Here is a 25,305-nt window from a genome sequence, read left to right as displayed (position 1 = left end):
ACACATGAATGAGTAGCGCGCTACTTAATGCTGACAAATGATTTAAAAAAAAAACTCATTTATATTAAACATTGATGCGGCATGTCCATGATTGCCCTGTCTACCGGCCGAATTCATTGACCGGCCCAAGCCCCCAAGCAGCAGCAGTGACAATCAAAACAACATGGCGACGTCCAAGTGACTTGTGCAGTGATGGTTACTAGTGCGGTTTCTTCTTGTGCGGAAAAAAATACAGCGCATGGGTTTCGGCTCGTTTAGAAACGCAACAGAGTCTTGGAATTCTTCGGCGTCAAAGTAGTCCAGGATGACGGATGTTAGGGTTTCGCTACGGAAGATCGAGTTTCCAACCGTTGTCTACGAAGCGCTCCGGCAGATTCAAAAGCTGCTGGCCAACGAGGGCCGCAGTCCGACGTACGCTCACGTCGCCAAGGAGATCGCCGAGGAGTTCGTTTTCCAAGACTACGATCAGCGCCGAATGACGTCTCAAGGGCACTCCTCCGCGGCGCAGCAGATGCGCCGGCCGCGAACGCGCAAGCTGCCTGCGATCCGCGAGCTGCAGATCATCGAGATCATAGCGAGCAGCTTTCAGAACGCCAAGTCGGATATGTGCCAGAAGGTCTTCTTCATCCTGTTCCCCTCGGCCGACCCGAGTGTCATGGACGTGCGTGTCCCGCTCCTCTCGCGTCTCGTCTCCCTCTCGATCGCGCTCAAGAACCACAACGTCCTCAACTGCGTCGGCTTCTGGATGCACGTCTGCGGCTGCACCTCGGAGCCGTCGCTTCACATCGTGCGCCACGTCGTGGGCGACTACCTCAGCCTCATCCCGAGCTCGGCCGAGATGCTCAAGGAGCTGGCCAACATCTCGCCCCTGTTCTGCGCCAGCCTGGCCACGTCGCTGACGCACATGACGCCGACGAACCCGTCGCGCGACGTCGTCGACCTGCTCGCTTCCTGGGTGCGCGCGCAGCCGCTGCTCTGCTTCACGCCGATGGAGGCCATCCCTCCTCAGCTCTACACGCAGTGCCTGCAGACTTTCATCCCCGGTCTGGTCGCGTGGTGCGTGCTGGCGCCGCTGAGCAAGACGGACGCGCGGACGATCGCGGACGACGCCGAGCTCTACTCGTACCTCCACTACGCGCTGCTCGAGATGCTGATTCGCGCGGGCCAGGTGACACCGCGCGCTCCGATCGTGTTTCCGTTCCTGCCGAGCCACTACGTCGTTCAGGTTGTCGAGACGCTGAAGCGGGGCCTAGCCACGGCCTCGCCTCAGGGTGCCGAACTGGCCTTGAACAGGCTCGGCCAGGTGCTGCAGGCAGCGTTCGCGTCCAAGTGCGTGCACGGTAACCTGGACGCCATGTTTCAGACGCTGCGCCAGCTGCCTTCAAACAGACTTCTGAAGATTGTGCTTGCCCGTTGGGACGTGAAAAAATACTGAACGCTTCTCATTTCGTCTGTGTCGAGTGAAGTGCTTATTTAAGCGTATGCTAAGGTGTTCATTGTGGAAATGCAGTCTGACTTACCCGTTTCTTTTTGAAGCCACAAAAACTTGCCAGTATTCCTATGGCTGTGCCATGGCTGTCTTGCGTGGTGTTCATCATGAAATACTGTTTGTCATCTCATGCAATGCAGTGCACAACTTTTTCTCAACTAGAAGCAATTCACAGATACTATGCCCCAGTCACACAAGGGCACTTTCGACCACGATTGATTGCGATCGGGATCGAGTGTCTCGATTTGGATTCGCTGTCTTATGCAGCTGGCACAAAGGGCCAATCGCTATTGAAATGGCTTCGTGTGACTCGGGCATAAGATCCGTGACAGTTGCTGGCGCTAACTTGCTGGCACTTTTGGTCACGGTGCAATGCAAAGACTCCTCGGTTCTGTGATTTGGTTGCCATTAAAGAAAAGGAAACATGTGGTGCAGGCTAAACATCAAGCACTTTCATTGTAACATGACTCATAGGTCGCACCGCTACTGTTGGACACAGAGGCAGAGGTGGGGGTTCATTGGGGGCCACCACCTGATCCACATATTGTGATAGCTAGACTGGAACTTTGGGCAAAGTACCTATTCTTTCCTTACCTTGCCATTGTGCCTATTTGATATTGTCTCTGCATAACAGGTAAGGTAGTCAGTGGCGACAATAATCCACCTGTTCCTGTAGTTGAAGTTGGAAATGGTCCAAGAAAATCCATGCCAATTTTGGTGAATGGCACTCCCAGTACCTGGAGACCAGGATGTAGGAGACCAGCTGGCTTGTCGGTGGCGCTTTGCGTCTTTGGCAGTCGGGACAAGTGCGTACATGATGTTTAACATCGGCTGGGAGCTTTGGAAAATAATACTTGCGCCGCAGTCAGGACAATGTTCATGTGTAGCCCAGGTGACCTGAGGTGGCCTCATCTTGACATGCTGTGAGAATTTCATTCTCCACTGACTACCTTACCCGTTATGTGGAAACAAAAGCTACCCAGGGGGAAACAGCTGCTCGATGTTTCATCGGAAACGTCGTGCTTAGGCACGGTGCCTCAGCTGTCGTAATTACTAACAGAGGAACCGTGTTCACAGACAAACTTTTAGAAGCAGTTCTCAAACTCGGCAGCACAACCCACCGGAAAATGACAGCCTATCATCCCCAGACGAATGGACTAATGGAGCGTTTGAACAAGACACTCGCAGACATGCTTTGCATATACGTCGACTTGAACCAAACAAACTGGGATGAGATTTTGCATTATGTAACCTTCGCATATAACACTGCTCAACAGGAAATGACTTGTATGACACCATTCAGCTTGGTACACAGTCGCGAAGCCACGACAACTTTAGATGCAATGCTGCCCTACTAGTGAGACGACATCCATGCGGATGCTGAAGAACATGCTCAACATGCCGAAGAAGCCTGACAGCTTGCACGTGTATGCATCCACTACCAGCAAGACCAGGACGCAATGCGGCAAAATCGTCAGCACAAATTTGTCGCCTACACACCCAGCGAGTGGGCGTGGGTTTAGATATCCATTCGGCGTAGGGGACTTTCTGAAAAACTGCTAAGGCGATGTTTCTTCTATCGCCTTTTATTCCTTTAACCCTTTCTCCAGCACAGGGTAGCCAGCCGGTACTTACACTGGCTAACCTCCTTGTCTTTCTTTCCCTTTCTTTCTCTCTCTCTCTGCTAAGGTGATATTTTGGTCCATACACAGTTATCCGACGACTGAACGACGTGAATTACGAGGTCGTGCCCGATGGTGAAACTTGTTCGCGGCGCCACAAGCACCCACCGGAGTGGTGCTTGTGGTGTGCATGAAGCTGTACTTTTCCAAGTGACTCACGTTTCAGTGTCTCGTACATACATACACTTAAGCTGCACATCGGGACGATGGAGGGAGGCAAATGCCACGACTGTAGTTTGGCAAAGAGGACGTAACAGACATATCGGCACTTGTGAAAAATATAGAGAGCAAGAAGGGGGGGGGGAAGAAGCAGTCACTAGCGCACGGTATTAAAAAGTCCGTTCTTGTTACTGCCCATTCTGACAAGTGCATTTCGTTTGTCCCTCGGGTTTCCGACGTCGCGACAATCTATAAGCATGAATTAGGCCATTCTAAGCACTTTAAGCATAGTTTAATTGTGCCTGTAAGTGCCTATTTCAGTGTTCTCGCCTAATTTGGTTTTTTAATTCCTAAAAATGCCTTTTTCCATGTTTCGCTTTGTTTGCTCACATTTTCAGGCTACATCCGCTGGCAACACTAGCACCTGTACTCAACCTCTAAACCAGCAACGCCTACTGGAAACGTTTTTGCACTTTGGCGTTCCTTTCCCCAGATTCTGAAATGACTGCAGTTGCTTTCTCGCTGTATTACTTTGTTTCCTCTCGGTAATCTTTATTCACAGCTGCATGAAGTGCGCGAAAGATGCCAAAAACAAAGACGCTCAAATGTGTGCTAAAAAAAATGAAATTATGGGGTTTTACGTGCCAAAACCACGATCTGAGTGGGGGACTCCGGAAATTTAGACCACCTGGGGTTCTTTAACGTGCACCTAAATCTAAGTACACGGGTGTTTTCGCATTTCGCCCCCATCGAAATGCGGCCGCCGCGGCCGGGATTCGATCCCGCGACCTCGTCCTCAGCAGCCCAACACCATAGCCACTGAGCAACCACGGCGGGTTCAAATGTGTGCTGCTCTGGTGACTGACACGTGAGGCTCGGTCACCGTGGTCTCATGCTCCTCTATGGACAGAGGGGCGGTGTTCTGTTGGCGATGCGGGAAGTAGGTGAGAAGCCATTGCAATGCTGGGCTCTCTCTGCGCTGAAAATGGGCGGTGTAGTTATGTGCACACTTTCTAAATGATTTTCTCACAGTCTACCAAGAGCTTATTCCATGTATGCTTGTAGGTATGTATGCATGTATGTGAATGCAGTAGGCTTCCATTAATTTTATTCCGATTAATTCGATTCCAACGGAATGTCCCGGCCGGTGCCCATGCATTTTAATGGCCCAAACTCGTTATTTCGATCCTAAAATTGCTCTTCGCCGTATAAATCGAAATGGACCAGTCAGTACACACGCGCTCGACCCCCTAGTGACCCCGATAGCGGCCCCCTTTATTGCGTTGAACACTTGTCATCTCTTGTCGAAAACGCCAATTTTCACTCGCCGGTGATCTCCCTACCTCACTCGTCATGAGGTAGGGAGATTGAATCCCGGCCGCGGCATTTGCAAAAACGCCCATGTGCTTGCGTTGTAGTGCACGTTAAAAAACCCCAGGTGGTCAAAATTAATCCGAAGCACTCCACTACAGTGTGCCTCATAATCACAACTGGTTTTGTCACGTAAAACTCCAGAAAGAATAAGAAGAACGCCAATTTCCATGGAAAACCGCCCTAGGAAAGTTTTCAAGCAATAACTGTAGCTCACAATGTATGATTACAGTATTTAGCCGGCGTGTGCATTTTTTTTTTTCTTGAAGAAAATTGGGCCGGAAATTGCCTGTGCGGTGCAATCGAGCTTGAAACAAAAGCCGCCTTCACAACGGCCGTATGCTTGACTGCCTAACTAGAGTATTGCGGTGGAGCTGACTTTAAAACGCCGGGTAGCGAAGCTAACTTTAGGAAACCGGCCGCCATTGTGCAACACATTTTCTTGCTAAGAAATCGGGTGCGTGTTAGATTTCTACTTTGTTTAAGAACTTTTGTGATTCCTGCGTTAGTTTTCCACCTTGCACATATTGGGGGCGAGCTCCACTACTGGAAAAGCTGGCGCCGCCGTCGGCGTGACGTGATGAGGGATCACGTGGACACAGCGGCCGCGTCGGCTGCTTCGGAAGCGCCGAAGCGAGCTGAAAACGAAAGTTTAAAGTCCCTCTTGATCTGTGGTGCTTATAAAGTGGGGATGTTTTCCCGCTTCGGGTGTCGGCTTGACAACACTTGAAAGCACTATAAAGGTAGTGGCTGCCTTTTAAGGCGTCCAACATGGTAGGCTATGCTAGGTGCCGCAGTGCCGGACGCGTACGCAACGGAGCCCGGTGTCAGCTTTCATACGCACCCGCAGGACAAAAAGCTGCATGAAGCTTGAATCGCCAAATTTAAAACCGGCAAGCAGCCATCGGCTACAACTCGGGTGGATTTCCACTACGGCGTTGGGGCTGCAATGTTCGCGGCGAGTAGCAGAAGGCGCGCACTGAGACGCTCGCCCGCGCGCGCTGGCCCGGCTTATGTCATGGAGCTTTGTTGGTTTATGAACTTGTTGATGCTAGATATTGGCAAGTTCACTGGAATGGAAAGGGAACGGTAAGGACATCAAAAAAAAAAAAAAAAAGACGTGGCATATGCTCATATGTTTGTGTTAGCACTAAGCAGTCAATGTACTGGATTAAAAGAAGCAGCGGGAAATTGCTCGATCAGAAGACCGATAAACATACAGTGTGACGAAACTTGAGAAATAATGATATTGAAATGTCCCATAAGTCATAAGTAAAAAAAAAACGATTTAGTCATCGCGACGGCACATCACAAGTCGCCGTAGGCGTCGAAGTCCTTAGTTATAACGAAATTATTATTGAACAGCTCTGGTAGTCCACGTCACGATGGTTGCTTGTGCACTGTCAAATGTTCATATGCTGCAGCCTAACGCTCACGGTACGAAACGAAACATTGTGCGCGGACATGCATGCAGACGCGCACTCGGTCGCTGCGAACCCGTGCGATCGCTGCATTGAGACTTCATCCTGTTATGATCCATTTGGTTATACAGACATCCCACTATAAAACATATTTCACATAGTTTGCTCTCAGTGATTGCCTACCTGTCACGCTAGAAGCCGGTTCGGGGGACTCCATCGCGGCGACAGCGCGCAGTGGGCGTTCACTGTACGTATTGGGTAAAGAGATAGCACCTGTAAACCATTCTGTGATTTCTGTTTGACAAGGATTATTAGTTTGACAGTAAAAAAAATTCCCTCGTTGAGAGAGTACTTACAGAAATGTCCAGGAGGGCTCCCGCGTAGTGTTTTTATTGAGCGCCGACAGTCAAACCACGGCCGTGGCCAAACCTATCTGGAGCGCGCCGCGTTTTCCCTTATACTACGCAAGCGAGGCGCTTCCGACAGATGGCGACTCCGTAAGTCCTCGCCCTTAATAGAAAGCGTGCGCGCACTTTGTTCGGGGGCGTGTTAGAATAGGGCAAACACTGCCCAATCAATCAGCAATGTCGAATTAACGGAAGCAGAACACACACACATAAACATTGAATGTTTATGTCCTGACCCCGGGACTATGAGGGTGCTGGGAATTCGATATTAGATGTCGCGAATTGGGGACTACAGCAGTGGCCAAGGAGCTACGGCCGGTTTGTAAACACGTATACGCTCTTCTGTTGGTCAGTGCAAGCCTCCCAAGCAGCGTCCTTCTTGAATAGCACGCTGGAACTTGTGCTTGTTGACGGAAGGATGAGTCAACGCAATTATTTCAGAGTTGTTGTACTTGTGAACGAGGGGTACAATATTCATTCATTCATTCAATGAATGAATGAATGAATGAATCAATCAATCAATCAATCAATCAGAAATGTTAAGCATAAGTACACATTCACATCAAATTCACAATGAATAAGTAAATTTGCGATATAGCGATCACACAACTGCAACATATTAGGACACCAAGGATGATGTAGGTCCTAAACTATATAAGCTTACAAGCTGAAATCTTGCCAGGGCCTGTCGAAGTGGTATTAAAAGAACGGGTTTTAGTTAGTCCTAACTTGGTCGCATATAATTGCACTTTGATGACACATTAATCTGTTTCTTTTTCTCTCTTTTCCAACGACAACACAGGAGATGCAACACAGCAAGAGTTCTTAAACACATCGTGGTGGAACACACCGCCACAAGAGATCGCCACTGCAGCGCTGCCACTCCGGCAATAATTCCTCTGTAAATGGTAATGTTGTGGCCTGGCTATTGGAGCGAAAGTTCTACTGCGCCATGTCTCGCAAGGTCAATCATGGCGTCGCAATGACCTTGAGCCGCCGGAGCGCAAGTGTGGCAGGTGTGACGTCGCGCCACGTGATCCGCTGCGGAGAGGCGTTGCAGCTGCGCTCGCTCGGAGTCTAGCCGCTGCAGTACCACGTAACTAGGCGAAGGTTTAACGGCTGCTTCGCCGGCACTTGGTCGCTCAGTCTCGCCATGGATGGCGCGCCGGCTGGGCCGTCCGTGCGTGCGCTTCAGCGCAAGCGACAGGCTGAAACCAATCATCCAGTACATATAGCTAGGCGGCAGGCTGCGAAATCTCAAGCAAAAGCAAAGTTGGCTGCTGAAACACTGGAGCAAAGGGAGGCCAGATTAGCAAAACCAAGTCAAATAACCTTGATCAGCTCGTGATAACTAGGTTTACAAGAGTTAAACCTCAGCCATTTCTTTTTATAACTCACGCTTCTGACCATTACGATCTCCTCCGCAGTCCGACACATGCTGCCTTACTACAGCGCGCTAATGTCAGCGGTGTTCCTCGTCGCGAGGGTGGTAGAGGTCGAGTGCAAGTGTGGGCAGTGCTACGGCGACCTCTGGACAAAGTACACCGAGCGAGTTAAGTAGCGGCTCGTGCTCTACATCGTCTGATTCGGTCGTCCGTATGTCGTAACCGCCGTCAGAAAGACCAAGCCGTTCCACACGTAAATGCAACCTGTTTATTTGCCAGACAAAACGACTAGGCATCCTTATTACATATTGCTTTATTTTCAATAATTATGGTCCCACATCTGTTACACATCTACTTATCCGAGCTGGCTTGAAAGGAATATCAGAATGTAATAAAGTATCTCGCCCTAAGTTTTATGTTTTAAGTTTATGTACCGGTTCACAATTTTTGTACATGAGCAGGTTGAAGGCATCGTCAGCGATCTCCTTCAGTACATGGCCAACCTTGTCTGACTCGGACATATCGATGTGGGCCTTACGGCATAGAGCCAGCACGTCCTGGATGTAAGAGACGTATTATTCTGTGGACCTTTGGACGCGGGTCGCTAGTTCTTTCTTAGCGGCGCTCTTCCGACCGGCGGGACGGCCGAACAAGTCGCTCAGCTTCCGTTTTCACGTGTACCAGTCGTTAAGGTCTTCCTCGTGGTTGTCATACGACACCTACGCCGTGCCTTGTAGGTAGAAGACCAAGTTAGCCAATATAATCGTTGGATCCCATTTGTTGTAGGCATTTACACGCTCATACGTGGCGACCCAGTCTTCTACGTCAAGGTGCATGGTCGGTGTCAGAACGTTCCTGGATCCCGTGGCTCAGCCAGTACAACCGTCGGGGTTGTAGGCATTGATGCGGGCCGCACCATTCCGGGTCCTGTTTCGTCCGTCATGTTGTAGTGTCCGAGGTGACGACCGCTGTGGAGCTCCGTTGTTGTTTCTCGTTGGTACCCTACACCTCCACCAATTTTTTAAGTTGCGGAAGTCACATATACAGGTGTAGTTACAATTTAAACAAGAGAGGCAACGATACATAAACAAGATGGCTGGTGAGACCGATTCTACCTCTACACGTCGAATCGTCTTCTTCGGTCTGGCGCTACTCTTGGTTGCGCCGTGACAGTTTGATTAAAGGTGAATTGAATAGCTGAACATCAGATTACAGTAATGCGTAAGCATTCTTTGGCGAGCTCCCCGGCCCTGTCACGCGAAAAGTGTAACGCCTCGTATCTGCACAAAAAAAATATCGCAGTTTCACCGGAAAGGCGAAGCAACAATTGCGATAGCAAATTAGTAGAGAGCTATACGCAGTAAGGATATTAGTTTTATCAGCTGTATAAACTTGCACGTGCAGCAGCACCAGCAACGCGCAGAACTGTTGTCGACGCCGTCGGCGTTTTGCCCGCGTTCGCACCGAACGCGCGTGGCGTTTTTATATAAATACGTATTTGGTGCCACAGCTAAACGTCGCCTCCCCTCCCTCCCTCCCTCCCTCCCGTCCCCCCACAACCTTTCGCGCGACGGAAAAACTTGCCTTTGCTCTCTATATATGGAAAGGAGGAAAGAGACGCTTAATTCTGCAGCCCTTCAGGGAGCACGGCGCAGAACGCGCGTTTGCTCTCCGACGTGCGTTCGATCCCCGTGAAAGCGCGCGTACCTCGCGCCCTTTCACTCGCACATACAGCGTACGGAGCGCGGCGACGATTTCATCGCCGTTGACGTCATCGGAACCTCACGGCGACGGCGACGGTGATGCCGACGGCAGAAATCTGCTTTGGAGTGTCCATATAATTGCTATCGCAATAAAATGCGTAATTTGCAAAGTTAAAATGTTTAATCGTTATGATAGTGTAAAGGTAGATGATTGGTAGCTTTTAAGCGATAAGCAAAATTTTAAAGCAACAAAATAATATAAAAACAAAATATCCACAGAGATATGTTGGGCTCCTTAGAAAATGCATGGGGAAATGCATAGGGGTGTACCAACTTGAAATTTGGGGATGGGCCAACTTGAAATTTGGAGCTGAGCCAACTTAAATTTGGGAATGGGCCAAGTTGAAATGTAGTAGGGGTGGGGCAACTTGAATTTGGGGGTGAACCAAAGTGAAATTGAGGGGTGGGTCAACTGAAATTTGGGGGTTGGCCAATCTGAAACTTGGGTGTGGCCAACTTGAGATTTTGGGGTGGCCCAATGTCCAATCGAACGCTGCGGAACGTCCTTCAAGCTATGAACACCTCGCGAGCAAGTGAGCGCGTTGAGACGCTTGGCGCGCTTTCACTGATCCTCACTGAGGCGCAGTCAGAACGCAGGCGAGAGCTTGGGTGGACAAGGAACGCGCGCAACACAGGCTTGCGAGAGCAACAGTGAGGGTGACATGGCCTGGGGGCGATGCACTCTCCCCTCACGCAACGCCTCACGCACTACTGCGGCAGCTGGTGTTACATTTCGAGCAGAATCAAGCGTCATTTCCTTCTGATCACTCTCTCGCCATTTCGACCTTGATGCTGAGCCGTGCTCCCATCTTGGTAGCAGAAAATAGCATCTTATTCCTTTCTCTGAACCACTATATATATTTGGACCGCTCTGCTCCGCCGAGGCGCGCTGTGCCCGGGCGTTGCGGCTCAATTGGTACTATCGCATTGAAGGGGCCGGGTGCGGTGAGACAATCTGATACTTGCCAGCTAAGCATTCTTTACCGCTGGAAAGGCAAACGCGTAGCATATGCATCTCCAAGGAGCATATGGGTAGACGCGCATATGCTGGGAAAAGGGAGCTAGCAAAATGAAGCAAAAACGAAGTCACAGGTGAGCCAAACAATGCTTACGCATTAGTAGACAGTTCTGAGAATTTCTGTAGCTTTTTACAGCGAAGCTGTATACCTCTACTAGCGAAGGAAATTTTCGTGTCGTTGACGTAAGCAAAAAACGCCAGACTAAACAATGAATACAAAAAGCATATCTCCTTTGAAATCAGGCATACAGCATACAGCTCAGCACTCGTTTTCAAAAGAAAAACCACAAAACAACCATCAATACCACATGGTGCATGATAAGGCGCGTGGGAACAATGGGATCACCCTCCGACGCGTCCGGTAAAGATGAGGTTTGCAGCTGCTTCGAAAGGGGTTGACGTCATTCAAAACCCTCGTGAAACCAGTGTCTCTGGTTTCACTCTTTGTGGAGCCACGTGTGTGAATTCAAGTGACGTCACAATGCGTAATCGTTGTGGGTGTCGTTTACAGCGTTCCTTCTCCCGCGTGTGTTTCCCGGTAAAGATTACGGTTGCGGCAGCTACTCTGAGTGGAAAAGTACCCCACAGCATAGAAATCACGTAGTGACGTCGCCATGGTCTAGCAACTCATTCAGTTAATTCCAGGCTACCATGGGTAGACCACGGAAAGTAAAGATGCCAGAAGAACAGCGTGAATATAATGTCATTGTAAGGTAATAAAGGGTGTGGTTAAGTACATTTCACTTGCCTCTGGTTTCACTTTTTGTAGAGCCACGTGTGTGAATTCAACTGACGTCACAATGGGTCATCGTTGTGGATGTCGTTTACAGCTCCGCTGTCCAACCACCTTCACAGAAATGATTGGAGCCACAGTTTTTTTATCCATTCTCCTCTGGATATGCCACTACACAAGGACATCCTTTTCCATTAGTTTCAATTCAGAGTAGAGAATTATTTACAGTGTAAAAATGTGTTAGAGTAATTCCTGAGCTTGAGATGTTGTAAAAGTGTTCACCTAATAAGTTGGCCTGGTCTTGTAAGTAGTTGTATTGTGTATGAGTACTCTCCTCTAAACTTCCTCACCTGGTCCCACATCATGCATTTAGGTGGGACCAGAATCGTTTAGATGGGGGGGGGGGGGAGGGGGGGGGAGCAAGCCCGCGATGTGAGTGGAGATGGTCCGGAATGTTTATTCTGGAGGAGGGCCGAGGCGGTTGCTCAGAACTACCAGTTATTGAGCGAATACGCAGGGAATTTGACTTCTGTTCACTAATTTCCCGTCATTCAATAAGAACGCCTCGTATTTAGGCAGCTCATATACGAATTTGTTTTCTTGTTTAAGGCGATGCATTTCTTTATTGGGCCACTCTCGTCTCGTTTGCATCTATGTAAACCGACGAGGCAGTGCTTTGGTACTGTCTCCAAAGAACAGCACAAACTTGCGTCCAATATGGTGACGTATGTGGTGTTCTCTTGTTTCATTACAGCCATTGCATTGGTACATCATACAACTGAATGCAGTCGTTACTCATTTAAAAGCTCTGCAGTAGATGAGACGGTCAGTATCGAGCGGCGTTACACGCATGTTCCAGACAGTGTAAATAATCTACAAGTGCGGCCTTTTGGGCTAGTTAGATACATCAGAGGTGGTCATAGCGCCAGAAAACACGGACAAGAACGAGAGAACAGGATGAGCGAATGTATGCAATATTTGATTCAATGTCTAATGTCGTTTCTCTCAGATGCTCGATTCGACTCGGGCTTTTTTACTATCCAAACACTTCTAAGGAAAATGTAGACACAAAGATACAAAAAAGTAAGAATCACGCATACGCACTGTAAGTTCGCCTTTTATTGCGTCGTCGTTCCTTGCGCAGTTATGCGTCATACACCGATGTTGGCATGCCGGTTAGCGCTACGGCTAACCCGCGGATATTCAATGGAGCACTTGTATCTGTAGCATATCCTATGCGTACAGCATTCTGCATTTTTGTTGCACTGGGCCGATAAAGCAAAAAAAAAAAAGGAGCAGTGGTGAGTGCTCAGGCTAACGTATGTAACGCGCACATCAGGTAAAGTAATACTTAGATCACTTTTCGCTGAAGGTAATTCAATGGTGAGGCACAAGACCGCACGGGAGATCGCTCAAAATGTGAATTGTATCGCCAGTTACGTTCTTTAGGCCTGTTGATTTACTTAAAACCATTATAAAACCTCCATGCGCAACACATTTGTTTATTACAGAAGAACTCGGCATGGCCGAACACTCCATAATTTTCTCAGGCAGTATAGGAAACGACATATAAGTCCTACTAGAGCTAGTCGCTGGAAATGGGGACATGTGTAACAAGTGGTCTAATCATTTATGTGACAAGCCTATGAGTTACAAAGTGAACGGAGCTGCTGGTGGAGGCGAATGCCTGTTTTTTTTTTTTTTTTTTTTTTTTTTGGGGGGGGGGGGGGTACATGCTTTTTCACCTTTTCACAGTGAGTGATTTAAATCACTCCCTTATTCCAACAGAATGACCTATGCTTTGGCAAGCTTGCTAACCTGAGCTTCTACATCTTAAAGAAAGAACAAAAGAAAAAGGAAAACAAATTATTGCCCTCTTGGTGACACAGCTTTCTTGCCTTTTGTTGTTGTTTTTCTAGCACTTACAGTGGATTTGTCCCTTTTCCTGTGCACTTTTCTCGTAATTCAAGAAAAAAAGATAGTTGCATAATTCACTCCATTATCGGTCCAAATTTCGCTTGCCTTCTCATTGCAGTTTTCAGGGAATACGAAAAAGTCAAATGCAACAATGTGACTATAAGAAAGCATACTATAGTGTGAATAACCACACTACATAGAACACGTGAGGAGCGACAAGACACGTTGCACTAAGACATTCTCAAGTGTCAACTCTACCAGCATTTATAGCCAGGTTCAGAGTGACATGGCTAGATTTGTGAGCACGCGATACGTTTTTCAGAAGATCTATCTCAGTTTCCGATCTATTTGTCCACACTTACGTGGGTGGTCAAGCTGCACAAGAATGTCAAACCGAGGATATTAACGAAACAAACAAAAAACTACCTAAATTCTGATAATTGTCCACTAATGCCTAAGCGTTGTTTGGCTCGGCTGTGAACTTCGTTCTTGCTTAGTTTCGCTAGCTCGCTTTTCCTAACATACGCGCGTCTACCCGTAGCCGTTCCGGTGGCAAAGAATGCTTAAGCTTTAGTAGACAATTGTCAGATTGTCTCGCCGCATCCGGCCCCTTCACTGCAGCCAGAACGCCGGGCACGAGCGCGCCTCGGCGGAGCAGAGCGGTGGGAAGGGTGCACTAGCTGCGGCAGTAGAGCGTGAGACAGGGTAAGGGGAGATAATAATAATTAATAATAATTATTATAACTGTCGCTCTCGCAAGAATGTGTTATGCGCCGTTCCTTGTCCGCGCACGCGCTCGCCTGCGTTCTAACTGCGCCTCCTCGGTAAGGCCCAATTTAAGTTGAAACTTGAAATTTGGCCCGCCCCCAAATTTCAAGTTGGCCCACTTCCAAATTTAAGTCGGGCCACCCTCAAATTTCAAGGTGGCCTACCCCAGATTTCAAGGTGGCAAACCCTCAAATTTCAAGTTGGCCCACCCCAAAATCTACCCAATTTTAAGATGGCCCACCTCGAAATTCTAATTGGAGGCCCACTCCATAATTTAAGTAGGCCCGTCCCACATTTCAAGTTGGCCCACACCGAAATTTCAGTTGCCCCACCTCCGACTTTCAAGCTGACCCAAGCCCAAATTTCAAGTTGACCCACCCGAAACTTCAGTTGGCCCACATTTACTATAGGCTTCCCCATGCATTTTCTAAGGAGCCCTACGTATCCCTATGAGTATTCTCTATTTTATTTTCTTGCTTTATAATTTTCCTTGTTGCTTAGAAGCTATCAATAATCTACATTTACACTATCATAACGATGAAATGTCTTAACTTTGCAAATTACGCATTTTTGTGCAGATACAAGTCATTACACTTCTTGTGTGACAGGGCTGGGGAGCTCGCCAAAGAATGCTTACGCCTTAAAAGTCATTTTGCGAACAGTATTCATGACAAAAATTTCACTTTATTCACCTAGAGGGACGAGTTGCGTTAAAGTGAAGAAAAATTCCGTCTTGCAGCGCAAACAGAAATAAGGAAGGTATCGTTTGAAATGACAGATTTTGGGTTGTTCCTATGAAAAATTTTGTTTTTATTTATTGTTTTTTGTTATTTTTTCAGTGATATATTACAGCAGTACACAGGGGAATGCATCTGGAGAATCAGCATGGCTACGCCAGTTGCTGTATCCCGCGGTGGTTCCGCCGTGGTTCCGGCACAAACGCCGGTAGCGTTCTGACCACGGCTCTATGACATTGAGGCAGGTTACCAGTGGCTGTGAATAGACCATACTAATGTGATAGCCACCATGTTAGAGGACCAGCATGGTGAGAAGCTGCGTCCGTGACGTCACGAGCAAGCTATGCATACGGGCTATGGAGTTCTACTGCATACTTAACGTCAGTCGACGTGTTCCTGCTGCATTATTAGCACACGGCAAAGAAAGCTGCAGTTGCCAGCACATGAATCGTTGTTTCTCCAGTTCCGAGGTAGGTGCCGTGAACAAAATGCCAGATCAATTAGAGCCACAGTTACAATATAATTAGCAATATCTAATGTACATTACGTTGCACAGTCCAAGGGGACACATACTAAATAATAAAAACAACACAACAACAACATTAAATTAAGTTGCGGGCTATAAGTTACACTTTTAACAGTAGTTTGCACGTGACGTCACAGACTTAACTTACTATACGTGGGCATTGTTCTACCACGTGATTTGAAGGGCACAAACGTGTTGCACATATCTTCTAAGTCATTTTCAGTGCTTTGTTTGCTTAAACGCCTAAAAGCAATACAGAGAGACGCCATAAGATAAATTGGTAATGAATACAACCCTAATGATTCCCGACAGAGTTCCTTAACAAAGGCTGCCTTCCGACAATTTGCAAGCGTGCTAAATTTACACACCTAAAGTTTATATTTTAGCTCCTTAATGGAGGCTACAATCTAGATAGTCGTACATTTGTTTCTTTCTCTGAACAACTAAACGCTAGAAATAAACGTTTAGTCGAATATATGTTCCACGCTGACGCATTCTTTCTTCCACAGACAGATTGAAATTCATGGCCCAAGGATATAACTTGCTCACCTGACAATTTTCTTCCTATGCTTCAAAAACATGTATCAGTATGTATGGTGATTTTAAAGATCACCTACAGACACCCTATTTTGTTTTGAATTGGCTTCCGAGTGTATAACAGTTTCACATTCATATTTTGATAAAATATATTTCCCGATGTCCTGTAATATGGAGGCTAGCAGTATGTATGTATGAAAAATGAAATACGCAACTTCCAGTTTATAGGTCATAAAAGACCAATCGGTGCGCCGAGCAAGTAGTATGAATTCCTATTTTTCAGCCGGCTCATGCTCTACTCAAACTCGTGGGACAAACAGGTGAACTTGCAAAGAAGAAAGGAGGTGTTTCAGAAAATTCTACTAATCTATCGTTATCCTCACAGGGTAAAAAAAAAGGCCTGATCTGACTGGTTAGATGGACTTCTAATGGCAATAAATTATTGCTGATGTCTTTGTGACAAAAGTGGGCATCAATCACTGCCGAACTACTAATTTAGTGTTCCATTTAACAGTGGGTCGTTCTGTGGTGGTAAATATGAACTGCTTCTACGTCCCGATGTCAGACCTACCTCTTGTCCAAATGTCTTGCATCGTTCGCCTGCGCTACGCAAGGACTTGCGCATTATCAACAGTTCACGACCCGACGTTGTCGTCAATTCCTGGGAAGAACAATGCGGAAGTTGCGTGCTTTCAGAAAAGAGCCCGTGACACTGATGGTCCCTACGACTAAGTATTCAATCAAATGACAAGAACACACCAATGAAAACACGCACGAGATAAGACAGAGGGCGTTCATTCCATTTCATTGGTGGAGTTCAACGTCCTGAAGGTAACCCAGCAGTTATGAGAGAGAGAGAGAAAAAAAGTTTAATGATACGAAATGTAGAGAGGTCGGCCTGAGGTCATTCCTCTAGCCAGGTACTCTGCGCTGGGGAAGGGGAAGAGCAAGAGAATGAGGGAAGAAGAGGGGCATGATGGGTAATGATGACGACAGAAGGAGAATGTAAAACATATAACAAGAAATTAGGTCTACTCAAAGCCTACAGTACAGACCCGTACTTTTTAAAGTCAATTAAGTCCTGTATGACTTGAAAACTAGACTTAACGTCTTGCCAAGGGCTTAAAATAAAGTCCTCCAACAACGGTGGGCTGTTGAGGCGCGTGACATTATTGCTAAACTTTTGTCACTCTTCCACGTACATGTCATGACAATAGGTCATGTGCAGTCACACAGCACATGACCTGTTGTCTCATTCACATTGCACAGCCCACAGTCTGGAGATTCGGCGCGTCGCATTAGGTGCACGTACCTGCGCGATGCTGTTTAGGGAGCTCACGGATAATTTTGAACACCTGTCGTTCTCTGACCTGCACCCAATGTCGCCATACGCGAGTGCTGTCGTAATTGTCCCTATCGTTATGTGGCTGCGCCGTGTGGGATTCGAACCGGCGACTGAATAACGCCTCGGCGAGTGAAAGGACAAGAGACTTGAGAGGTTTTCCCCGACAACGACGACGACGACAACAATAATAATATACTATAAATAATCAATCAATCTATCAATTGTTTATTTACCGTGCCCAGGAACAACTTAAGGATCGGAGTGCTGGCGCACGGGTGAACACTTTAATAAATACAAATAGAAATACAGAAAAAAAGCATGAAATAGAAAACGACAATTATGAAAACCAAAACTTTCCAATCAGCGAAGGTCAAGGTGAATTTACAACAAAAAGACAGAGAAAAACACGAACAATGCGTGAGAGTGGAAAAAAAATATCAATCAAGAGTTTAGATTATACGCCCAGAAAATTGAACCATAAGGTTTTAATATTGGCGGGCAGGTAATCTAACGAAAAGATAATATGAAGCTTAAAGAAACGATACAGTGGCATGGGGATGTGAGATAAAGAAAGGAAAAGATGTATGTACAAAAAAGCCATTTAGGTCATAATATTGGCATAAAAACAAAGGGACAAGTATAGTTGCTAAAACAAGCTCTTTTTTTTCGACACGAGTAACGTAAACCTAAAATGAGCACAAGGCTAGAGAGCAAGCAAACTAAGAGAAAAAAATGCAGTGCACAAAGAACATTACATGTACGAAAAAAAAATTGCTGGCTCTCCCAAATTGAGAGTAGATGTAAGCATGAAATGGCTACCGGCAAAGCAGATTGGTTGGTGATGATACTAGCCACAATCTTAAAATGTGTGTAGTGCATGTTCGCAACGGGCAAATCCCAACCACACCGCAGTACGCCATACTGTGCACTGGTCCATATGGACGCTGCCCACGTCGAAGAAGAAAACCGGCAGAAGGCGGCACGACAGACAGCGAAAGATGCCAGGGAGACAGAGCGCACTGCCCCGCTGGAAGAAGAAAAGCGCCTGAAGGAGGCGCCACGCAGCGTGGCGCCATCTCTCGAGGCAACGCAGAACCCGCGCCGGGAACTCACGGACCGCTGGCGTTCAACAGAGCACAGGCAACCCTGTTTCAGCGCCAAAAGATGGCAGTCAAGTGCATGGTGCCCTGTGTGTGCCTTTTGAACGTCGCTACTGGAAATGACAAATAAAACTTCAGCGTTGTGGAAGTTACAGCTTGAGTGATCTTGGGAACAAACATTAGTAGGAACTCGGAAGCAACATTTTTTAAAACTTGTTTGGGCAGTATCTAGCGTATGTAATGTGGTGCTGTACAAAGGGTTGGGGGTCAGGGACCGCATTTTCTTAACTGTTGACTGGTTGCCCGGATGACCTCGTTTTGTTCTCGCGACGATGCCCGGATAACGGCTCTAGCCTGTGGCTCAAGGTCACTTGAAGGTCGCCGACAACGGGAGCTAAAAGCAGCCTAAAAAGCCGCTGATACATTACGTATATCGCCAGGCGAGCTGAAAATGTACGAAACCCCAGGGCGAAAGAGATAATCTATACCGAGAAAAACTTGCAGTTGACAATACGAAGCTGTGAATAGAAAGACGAAAGCGCCTGATGAAAAAATAATAATTATTATTATCATGGTTATATACTTTTCAGGACGACGGCAACGACCTCGTTACCCCTTTCTTGAGTCATATTTCATCGTAGCTATACCTTCAAAAATTATCAATCTGATCTATATCGCAAAATTCGTCTTGAGCTGCGTTTTGCTCCCATTGACCGAGTCCTAGCATCACCTCCAAGTTCTTGGCGCAACACCTTCTCTCACTTTGGGAGAAATATTATGTTGTATGCCACTGTATTCGCGGCAAATTCTGGCGAATAATTTCTCAGAAACTGGTGTTGCTTTTGGAATTTATAATAACACATTACAAGTGATATCGCAATTTATCCCCTTTTATCTAAAAGAGAAAGGCGACGTGTCTTAATGACTTGATTCAACTCTGCAATTGCAAAATGTACCATCAGATAATCCGAAACAGCAAATAAATAGACTCAGGTAATTAAGCGGATTATTGCCGAATGTAGCACAGTGTCTGACGTCCATTACTGCCATGTGGATCTTGGCCAGTGAGAATAATAGTTTTACCCTGAATGTACAGTTTTCACTGACTGGAGATAAACGCCGCCAAAACATTCTTGATATGTGTTGCGACAGGCTTGAACACGGCGCTCTTACCACAGCCAGACTGTGCGTCAGCGAGAAGACCCGATAAGCAGCACGACACGTCGTTCTGATTTCTTTTGCTGCCCTTTGTTTGGCTGATGAGCAGGCATTTTGGAGGCGACGAGAGAGTGCTGTAATACGTCATCTCAGTACGCGTCGTTTTGAGGATTGCACTTGAACTCAAGGTCACTCTTCGTGACATCAATGCCTAAAGAGTAAGTCTTATACATCTTCAGCACGGCAGGATGCGCAGATGCACACTGAGAAAAGCTGTGCTCATGTCTCAAACATGGAGGAAATGCGTAATCACTCAGGCTCGCTTGACCGGTGCCGAAGCTGGTGGGCCGACGGGGTGAATGGCTCTATTCCGCAGTGCCATATACTATAGCTATAGGAAAGTGGCTGGTAGCAAGAAACGTCAGACGACAGCATTGGCTACTAGATTGTTGTTTAAAAGTACCATAGACCGATGTTGTTGAAGTGGGGGTTCGAGAAAATGGCGGAGACGAAATACGTAAAGGTGCAAACCTCTTCAGACGTTATTAAGGGCATCCAAATGCAAAGCACCAGCACAAATATCCACGTGCAAGCTGCCATTTCACAGGCGTTTCCAGCCTGAAATCAATAGATCCATCGAATAAGTAAATCAATGCGAAAGAGCTTTTCAAAAATACATGTATCTGGCATTTAGATGCAGAAAGCGAAGTGTATAATGCTTAGTGTGTCAAAGTTCAAGCGTTTCCATCTTTTTATTATGGTTGGTGCATCATAGCCTCAGTTGCTTTTGCGCCATTGAAACACTAACTAACTAACTGACTAACTAACTTTTTTTTAAGACTGGAGCAGCCATACTAAACCTAATTTTCTCTCTGCCTCCTGCCGGACAGGGAAGTGCAGAGAGTTGAAAAGGCGTTAAATCAGGCTAAACTGAAGGTTAACATTTTGCTTGCTGTAGGAAAGAGCACGAATTTTCACTTACCATGAACATTATCTTCAATCCCAAAAATTTTTGACGCAACAAACCCTGTAGAAGAATGTGGGTAGTCCAGACATTTTCGGTTTCAAGCGGGAGGAAGTAGTTGACGTAACTTATCACATGTTACTTTCCACGTATTCCCCTCGATTATCATCACACTTGGCCAACCGATATTCCAGTACTTGGATACCCGCATTAAAAAAATAAATAAAAATGTTCGAAGGTTAGCGTTCTCTAGAGCGCTAATATTCATAGGGCCATGGCTCGAATGGCGTCATTGTCAGTGAAAAAAGTGAAACCCGGGGAGTTCGTCCTTCATGCCTGACCTGGGAGATCTGACGAGTGAAACACGGGTATTGAATAAGAGCAGAAAAGCCGCATGAATGGATGGGACCTATCGCTATTCGCCATAGCAGTTCGGTGTGACGGTCCTTCGGCTTTGTGGGAAACTAACCATTTCGAAGCATATCGAGTCAATTAGCTTTTATGCTGTCCCACTGGCGATGATGCATCATGCCAGCGTAGTATTATACAGTGGTTTTCTGCCCCTTCCAAAGAAAACACATAAGCAATAAGCCCTCTGAATTCAAGAAAACAATAGCCAATACTGTGCGTGCTGATGCAACATATTTTTTTTTTTCGCAGAGGGGAAGGCTGTTTCCACTGTGTTTTTTTATTGCAATGAAGCTCAGAACGGAAGTGATAGAATCATGGTGTGTCAACGATGAAAAGCTGCACTGAAACTGCCCTGAGCATCGCAGGTTGTTTCGGACCTCGTGTACCTCATACGATTTTGATAAATGACTTAATTAGTTAATAATCCTCTACTTCGAATAGTCTGCCTATCGTGTAAGAGAGGGGAATAATGCATACTAAATATCAGCGCCATTCCATTCGTTCCAACTAGCCTAATTTCTTACCTTACCGCGAGAGGGGAATAACTACACGTCACCATTTTAGATGACCAATAACACTTCGAGATGGCATGCTCATAACATAATATGAGATGATGACGTGGAGGTAATCTTGAAGCAATCAAAGGGAAAAATTACTAGGCCAGTCACACAATCCTTGGCGGCTGTTCAGCTAGACGCGGGTCTTTAGATCTATTCCTTACTATTGCCCTATTATGGACATAACCACAAGCAGTTCGTCGTAGTTTTCTACAACTTCAGTTGGTGGCACACTCATAATGCTAAATTTTCGCCACCGTTCTTCTGAAGTTATACTTGAGGCAATTGCTATGTAGGGGCTTTAAACCGCCTTCTTTTACTTCCGAAGCTGCCCCTGCGAGCATGGGTATACTTGAAGGACTAAGAGCACAATCCCGTTGGCCACCCGTGCCGTTCCTGAACTACAAGCTTTACTTAGAAATGGTAAGCACTTCGAGCAGATATAGCACATGTAGGTGTTTGAAAGCATTCCAATACGAAGACACTTCGTTGGTCACACTACGTCCTACTCACCGTGTGCGCGCAGAAGATCATCCTAGCCTTACTGATACTGACCAGCGAAAATAATTATTTCAAAAATTTTTTGTGATATAATCAGTAAACAGGAAGATAGCTTTTTAAACCACCGAGAAGTTCTTCCACAGTCGAAAAGTATCAAATTAGAATAAAAAAATTAACATTGAAACAATCACTAGGAGAGGGAACATGCATGAGTACTTAAGGCGTATAAATTATTTCAGCCTTTAAAGCATATACTTGTGCTTTTACTCTTTGGCTAAGTCAGCCGGTGGTGGGCCGTCACTGTAACGCGTGCGCAATACAACGCGGCACGAAATGCCTATACGTCTATGCGAAAAGAGGTGCCCAGAAACATCGCAGACTTTTGTTCAATCAAGTAAAGCTCGCTCGTAAACACGGCGCCTTCTCCAGTACTAACGTCATAAAATATGGTTTAGTTTGACGCCAACTTTTTATGGCCCTTTCACGTTCGGCTTTACGTTTTCAGAACCCCGCAGGAGCCTCAAGCACTGATGGTAGGGCTGGGATAGCGAACACGTCACACACACTCATGTCAGTGATTTGAATGCACACACTACGCTTTCCTGGTGAAGCTACTTTGAACTATAACGTGAGGTGTGAGCTGTAGCTCTGATGTTGGTGCTTGTGCCCGTCAATGTAGCTGGAGACTTATGAAAGTCGCGTTATCGATTGACAACCCTGGCTGCCTTACGCAGTGATTCAATCGTTACTACGGCTTACAAACTGCAAGATTCGGGTAGCATAAGGGGTTGCAAGATTTCCACAGCATGCGAATGCACCACGTCGAAAGCCTGGTAATGCCTGGCGTATGCACTTTAACCCATTTTACAGCGTAAGCTGTGATGGGCTGATTCCAATAGCCGTTTCGGTTGGCGAGGTTGTCCGCCTCCGCCGGTGTCCGTCGAAACTATAGCCAGGCTCCTACCCGCAATGGGAGATTGGCCAATAAATGATTGGATTGAGTTGAGGAAGAGAAATAAGATTAAGGAAATGTATACAAAATGCTGGAATAAAAAACAAACACATGTATGGCACACCTGATTAAATTAAGCAGGCTAGGTAACTGTTGGTCACCACCCCGTTCCAAAGGGGATGCCAATAAATCATCATCATCATCGCATCGTGCCACTAGTCACGTGATGTGAGATGCGCGCCGCGTAGCGTCGATACGTGTGCACTTTGAATTGCAGTTGCATATTATTACATCAGGTGGCACGCCATGTAGCAGTTGGATGTAGCAGTTGCACGTAGCTAGACATGGGTAACTCAAGCAGGCCAGGTGACTATTTGCCACCGCCCCGTATCTAAGGGGATGTCAATAAATCATCTTCATCCTAATCGTCATCAACAGTATCGTATCGTTGCATGGGTCAAGGGATGTGACACGTGCGCCGCGCAGTCTCGATACCTTCGTTTACTCTTCGGTACACTCCACGGCGCTTCCTCGCAAGTAACGAACCGCTGCCGAAGGAGCGAATTGTAGAGCTACGCGCACGACGACAACCACGACGTTCCCTGGTTGACAACCAGGGAACGTCGGGCTCAGCAGACCGCTGTGCACAAGCCGCAGCTCGCCGTCGACGCCGGGCGGACCGTTCAGATCGTTCTCATGAAAACGGTGCAAAGAGACTTCGTCGCGAAGAGCCTCTAGTGCGTGCTGCCGAAAATGGAGCTCCTTTGGAGCCGCTCCTTCAGCTTACGATGTGACTGGGCTGGGTGTACCACGCAGGCCTGTGACTCTTTATAGCGCAGCTCTTAGGCTTTGTGCGGCGTGCGTCGGCGTAACCGAACGAACGCGGAGCGCAGCGGGGGATGTAAGACGCGAGTAGGAAAGCGGAGGAGGAGGGTATGGCGAAAGCTTGAGAAGAAAAGCGTAGTGCGGCAACGATGTCTACGAGATGGCGCCAGATTAGCGCGCGTCATTTGGGAGGTCTGTCTGCGGCGGCTGCTGTGAATCTCGCCCACGCGTCACCCGCGCAGTGGCTCTCGCGATCTCCAGATTAGCGAAGCAGTAGCGCCAGACTTCGCTCCGGTTGCAACGTGCCGCACAAGACAGATTGTCCGCGCCAGCCAGTATATCGCGAAATGAAAACACGTATATAGCTGCGCTGAAATTTCGCATTAGGGAGTGTCGTAATCGTCGGTGAATCTGTTCATTCTTCTGTAACTTCTTTCTCATGATCGGGACCCCTGTGAGTAGTCGACTGTAGTTAAGCGTACACCTGCACAGATTCTAGAGTACATTTGTCTAGGTCAATTACGGGATGACATTTTGGTAAAATTGGGCTGGCGCTGGCGCTCTTTAGGGATGACATCGACCGTCGTGCGATTTCTACACATCAAGTGAAATGCGTCGTCCGCTATTTCTTTGAGGACAAGCTCCACTTTACCCGACTCGACCTTGTCACCGTCATATTTGCAGTACTGTGTAAGCACATCCTGAATGCAAAATATGTATGACTCCGTCAACATCTGCGCGGGGGGTCGCCAACATATTTAGCTGCCATTTTCGGCCAAATGGCGTACTCAACAGGTGACGCAGCCACCACCTACATGTGCCCCAGCTTGCCAAGTTCATGCTCGTGGTTGCTAAACCAAACTTTCGCTGTTCCATTCAGCGAGAAGATGACGTTCGCCAGTATTAGCGACGGAGTGCCAAAGATTTTGACCGCTCGCCCGTTCATACCGACCCAGCCAGTCTTCCCAGTCGACGTCAACGGTCACACTGAAAATTCCAGGGTTACGGCCCGGGGTTAGAACACCACCCTAATGCTTTTGGCGCTGCAGGAGGCGCTGGCTGGTCCGTCATGACGGTCATGGTGGTCACACCGTCGGAGCGACCCGTTCGTAGCACCGTCGTCTGGTGAGGGTGCAATTGCGTAAATCTAGAAGAAGGTTTATATATACAAAGCTTATTTATACACTGAAGAAGCCAATGTCGCGGAAGAGAGAAATGTTGTTATTGTTGCCTATCTCGTATGTGGCTCCTACTCACCCCGGGGGATCGGCCAAGAAATGGATGGATTATTCCAATTTAATATGAAGCTTGTGCAATGCTTGGCCGGTCGTTGTTTTTCTCTACTTTATGGGAGCAACTCGTAACAACATTTACATCGGATGTTTTTGCGAATTCTGCAAAAACCAAAAAAGGAAAACAAAACGTCACCTGTGGAAGATAGCCCAATTCTAGACCTTGAGCTTCATAACTCAGCAAGGCAGGCGTTACTGGCACGAAAATATAAATACATAATCGACTAAAGAAAAATATTTTTAACTAAGAAACTTTGAACTAAATACTTTAAGGGGAATATATAATC

The 25,305-nt window shown here is 47.0% G+C and overlaps 2 protein-coding genes across 2 annotated transcripts in view; one reads left to right on the top strand and one right to left on the bottom strand.

Moving 5' to 3' along the window:
* Positions 1 to 95: 95 nt before the first annotated feature.
* On the top strand, positions 96 to 2,829 carry LOC119432385 (integrator complex subunit 15). Its single transcript, XM_037699551.2, has one exon. It carries the CDS (start codon positions 305 to 307, stop codon positions 1,433 to 1,435), a length of 1,131 nt encoding a protein of 376 aa, XP_037555479.1. The 5' UTR covers positions 96 to 304; the 3' UTR covers positions 1,436 to 2,829.
* Positions 2,830 to 12,531: 9,702 nt separating this feature from the next.
* LOC125941481 (uncharacterized) overlaps positions 12,532 to 25,305 on the bottom strand; it is a 37,370-nt gene continuing 24,596 nt past the window's right edge. The window contains exons 2-4 of the mRNA XM_049658832.1: positions 20,048 to 20,134; positions 16,485 to 16,574; positions 12,532 to 12,693 (exon numbers count right to left, since the gene is read on the bottom strand). Coding sequence (XP_049514789.1) covers positions 12,580 to 12,693; positions 16,485 to 16,574; positions 20,048 to 20,134 — 291 coding nt within the window. The 3' untranslated portion in view covers positions 12,532 to 12,579. The remainder of the gene's footprint in view (positions 12,694 to 16,484; positions 16,575 to 20,047; positions 20,135 to 25,305) is intronic.

This window comes from Dermacentor silvarum, chromosome 11 (genome assembly GCF_013339745.2).
Source record: "Dermacentor silvarum isolate Dsil-2018 chromosome 11, BIME_Dsil_1.4, whole genome shotgun sequence".
NCBI lineage: Eukaryota > Metazoa > Arthropoda > Arachnida > Ixodida > Ixodidae > Dermacentor > Dermacentor silvarum.
The sequence above is the reverse complement of the archived record's forward strand: the minus strand, read 5'-3'. Positions and strand labels throughout refer to the sequence as shown.

Excerpts from the sequence above, each read along its gene's own strand:
- LOC119432385 (XM_037699551.2), top strand. The coding sequence starts at position 305 with ATGACGGATGTTAGGGTTTCGCTACGGAAGATCGAGTTTCCAACCGTT.